The sequence below is a fragment of the Cibotium barometz genome, chromosome 32, assembly GCF_041138505.1.
Source record: "Cibotium barometz isolate CiBa-2024 chromosome 32, ASM4113850v1, whole genome shotgun sequence".
In the NCBI taxonomy this organism is placed as follows: Eukaryota; Viridiplantae; Streptophyta; class Polypodiopsida; order Cyatheales; family Cibotiaceae; genus Cibotium; species Cibotium barometz.
This window is the reverse complement of record NC_141077.1, coordinates 29,874,555-29,878,522: the sequence shown is the minus strand read 5'-3', so window position 1 is coordinate 29,878,522 and position 3,968 is coordinate 29,874,555. Positions and strand designations below refer to the sequence as shown.

General features: G+C 43.9%; 1 protein-coding gene across 1 annotated transcript; it reads right to left on the bottom strand.

Annotated features, from left to right (window-relative positions):
* Window positions 1–1,747: 1,747 nt before the first annotated feature.
* LOC147620066 (uncharacterized) lies at window positions 1,748–3,700 on the bottom strand. Its single transcript, XM_086772226.1, has 2 exons — window positions 2,639–3,700; window positions 1,748–2,401 (listed from the first exon to the last, which is right to left on the bottom strand). Exons 1-2 carry the CDS (start codon window positions 3,333–3,335, stop codon window positions 2,286–2,288), a joined length of 813 nt encoding a protein of 270 aa, XP_086628352.1. The 5' UTR covers window positions 3,336–3,700; the 3' UTR covers window positions 1,748–2,285.
* Window positions 3,701–3,968: the final 268 nt, after the last annotated feature.

Sequence of the window (3,968 nt, the reverse complement as noted above, 5' to 3'; positions counted from 1 at the left end):
CCCAGTCTTATAGGCAAGGATGCCGAGAAGGGGGTGATATGCCTAAGAAGAAAGGCAAATGCAACTATTATCGAGATGAACCAATTTCGAAAGAAAACTCCAAAAGTTTAAAATGTTACAATACAAAATACAACATAGCATTACGAAACATTTCACACACCATTACGGACAAGTCTTTTGTCATTCATTTAGATCATAGCTTGAAAGAAAACAAATAAATTCTTATGTAGTAAACGATGAATGCCCAATCATCTTGTGCATAGATTTTTGACTCCTTCTTTTTAGCACTTGGTGGTGATGCATCAGCCATGCCATGCCTGACTCTTTCTTCTTCTCCTACTCTAGCCTTTTTCTACATTCATTTATATAATGGCTTGACTGGAATAAATGACAAATGACTTTCCCCTATGGTTTGTGAAAAGACCTAAATTGAGTAAGTTGGGTGCCATCGCCATTGTCATTATGTATTTGGGTGTTATCTATGAGCATGGTAATATATAATGTAGCTTTGAGTTGTAGTAAAACCTATTCTTGAGGCATAAGCATTAAGGGACTGAGAATGTAGGGCGTACCTATTTTTTGTGTAATATATGGTAATATTTTTTCCAAAAATTATATAGGTCTTCTTGATATTTTGGTGGTTTGGTATTACAATAAGTTCGAGTTATCTACAATTAGCTACCATCCTAATATTTTGGTGGTAAGTTCAAGTTATCTACAATTGGCAAGTGACTGGTTTGGTCTTACAATAAGTTCAAGTTATCAAATTGGCAAGTGATTGGTTATCTGTGGGTGTAAGAGTAGTACGCTTGAATAATTTAAGACATTTTACATCTTCTCTCAAAAAGGCTTGCTTAATTGAACTATGACAAAAAGGCTAGTTGTTGAGAAATGCTCCCAATTGCAATTAGCCTTAATAAAATCTTCTTGTTGGTTTGGTGTACCTTCCTATGATATTTTGGTGGCTTGGTCTTCCAAAAAAATCAAGTTATCTACAATTGGCAAGTGATTGGTTATCTATGGGTGTAATAGTAGTATGCTTGAGTAATTTAAGACGTTTTACATCTCTCAGAAAAGCTTGCTAAATTGAAGTATGATGAAAAAGTTAGTTGAGAAATGCTACTAATTGCAATTAGCCTTAATAAAATCTTATGTTTTTTGAAACCCTATGTCTCTCATTCCAAATCTCAATCCTCTTAATCTCTAAAGTGTGGGGGTGCTTTGTGGTTTAGAGAGAGAGAGAGAGAGAGAGAGAGAGAGAGAGAGCTCATGGATGTGCAATTTAAGGAAGCAAGCCTCGAGTAGTTTTTATGTGTGCCTTTAGAGGAACTAATGACAAAAGCGTTTCTCTGCTCAAGTCTCAGAGACGAGTATGCTTTAATTTTTTTCTAGTGGAGACCCTAGCTCCCAAGGCACAGGAGAGAGATGCACGTTGTTCCCCTCCATATTAAATTTTATTTTATATGTTCTATCTATACTATATAAAAAAGACTGGAGTCTTTTTGACACATGTCATCAGAGAATACAGCGCAGGAGAGAGAGAGGGGGAGGGCCCAAGAGAGAGAGAGAGAGAGGTGAGAGAGAGAGGTGTCACAGACGGATGAGAGCCTATTTGTCTTTACAAAAACGTGGTTGCAGCTTTTGCTTTCATGCATGGCTTGAAATTTATGATTTTTCTGGCAACAGTTAGAGACAATAGAATATCAAATATACATTATAAAGGCATCTAAAGTGAAACTTCCGTTCAGAATAAAGCAGATGCGTCAAAATGCGTTTGCATTATATGCTTTATTAAAGTTGGGAGAGGCTACATCGTCGTCACGATCAGCGCCGATTTGTGTACCTTCTGAACAGAGCAAGCACGTAAAGTAATGAGTCCCTAGCATGTGGTTACGTAGGCGAGATTCAAAGCAATACAACAGACGAGCTGAGACACGTAACTCTTTTCTTGGATCCTCTAACCTAGTGATGGCGCTGCAGCTGATGGTTATAGCAGCGCTGCTTTTAGAGTGATGACAATCAGAACAAGAAGAAAACATCTAGGTGAATGTATGAGTGTACGTGTGTGAATGTATGAGTGTACTTGAACTCAGGTCGATCATACACAGAGAGAGCGAGAGCATGCCAGTAGAGAGCGAGAGCAATCACTGGCCTGAATATATACTTTCAGCACGTTCTGAGTATGAATCATGTGTGTGTCTGTGATTTTGAGAGAGAGAGAGCGCGCGCGGCCACTGCCCATACTCTCAGCACGCTTCCCCGAACAGCTGACCATACGCCGTCATTCACAGTTCAGATATACCTTCTAGTCTACGACAGATATGGCAGCCGCAGCTGTATCTTGGGTATAAATGCATAACATTGGGAAACTCTTTCAGCTTCACGCTTGTCGTAGCTGCTCCTGTTCACAAAAATATAGGAAGCATAATCAAGTGCCGTTATACAAGAAAGGCAACAGCTTTCATAGACTATCTACGAGCACATACGCTTGATTGACGTGCATGATCGATCATGCGCAATATTAATGAGAACAAGGCCGGTCGGGATCTATTCATGATTAGCATAAGCCTTGCAAGACACACGAACATGGGAGTCTGGTGCTCGCAAATTAGTTCAGGGGTAGAAGGAGAGCACGTACCAGCGTCTTGTGGTGGTGCGGGCGGCGAGGATGCCTCCGGAGCTGGTGCTGGCGGGGTCGCCTCAGCTTTTGGCGCTGGCGGAGCCGCCTCAGCCGCTGGCGGTGGTGGTGCCGCCTCAGCCGCTGGCGCTTGTGGGGCTGCTTCAGTTGCTGGCGGTGGGGCTGCTTCAGCAGGTGACGTAGTGACTGCTCCTTCAGCTGCAGGAGCAGGAGCAGGAGCAGATCCATCGGGTGCAGGTGGAGGAGCTTCCGCAGGCGGAGGAGCTTCAGCAGGCGCAGCAGCAGGAGGAGGAGGAGGAGCTTCTGCGGGCGGGGCCTCTGGAGGAGGAGGAGGAGGAGCTTCTGCGGGCGGGGCCTCTGGAGGAGGTGGAGCTGCAGCAGCTTCTGCCGGTGGCTTGTCAGCGGATGGTGGGGGCGGGGGAGGCGGTGGCGCCTCCACGTCGCCGTCGATGCAGCTGGCGCACAGCTTCTCCACCCACCCCTCGAAATCATACTCTGTGTCGCCTCCCCAATGCCGCCCGCTACACACACGCCCGATGAAGACCGCTATTACTCCGAACGCCAAGATGATCGCCAACACCACGAATAGAGAACCCGCTGTTCCTCGCCCTCCTCCTCCACCGCCACCACTGGAGCTGCTCTGCAATTCATTTACGTGGTAACTGTAGATCCCTGTCAAATTTCCTTGAACTTCCATGTGGTCTAATGCAAGATGAATCCCAACTCGTTACGAGAGGGCCGTTGAGAAACGGTCAAATTGAGAGGAGGGTGTGTGTGTGTGTGTGAGAGTGAGAGAGAGAGAGACGAGAGAGAACGAGAGGGAACATAGAAGGATTGAGCCTACTCTTATATCTACTGATTCAAAAAAATTGTACTTCAAAAAATGCATACAAAATTACTCTGGATTTGGATTTGCAATGGTAAAAGAGTATGGAGATATTCTCATGCAAAAGGGTTTCATGTCTCTCAGAGAAGAGAACAACTGAGAGAAGAAGAAAATTCCTATGGCCTTGTTGGCTGCAAGTGGGAGGAGGAAGGAAAAGGAAGGACGAGAGAGATCTCAATGGCTCATGATAAGGGAGAGGGAAGAAGAAGAAACTTGGTGTGCCCCACTCATAGGAAAGTGAAGTCTTATCAATAAAGGTTTACTCTTATCAAAAATGATCCTTGCATGTGCATTATGCTAAGGTAGTTTTAAGCTAGTTGTAAAACAAGATAATATTCTCTTTTATTTTTTTTCATTAGGCATTGAAACCATATGGTACTACCTAATGTATGATATACCCATCTTACCTCACCTTGAATTGAACTTCTTAACGCGCTGGTACTC

Excerpts from the sequence above, each read along its gene's own strand:
- LOC147620066 (XM_086772226.1), bottom strand. The coding sequence starts at position 3,335 with ATGGAAGTTCAAGGAAATTTGACAGGGATCTACAGTTACCACGTAAAT. Across the intron at positions 2,402-2,638 it reads CGCACCACCACAAGACGCTG|GAGCAGCTACGACAAGCGTG; the intron begins GTACGTGCTCTC and ends TTTTGTGAACAG.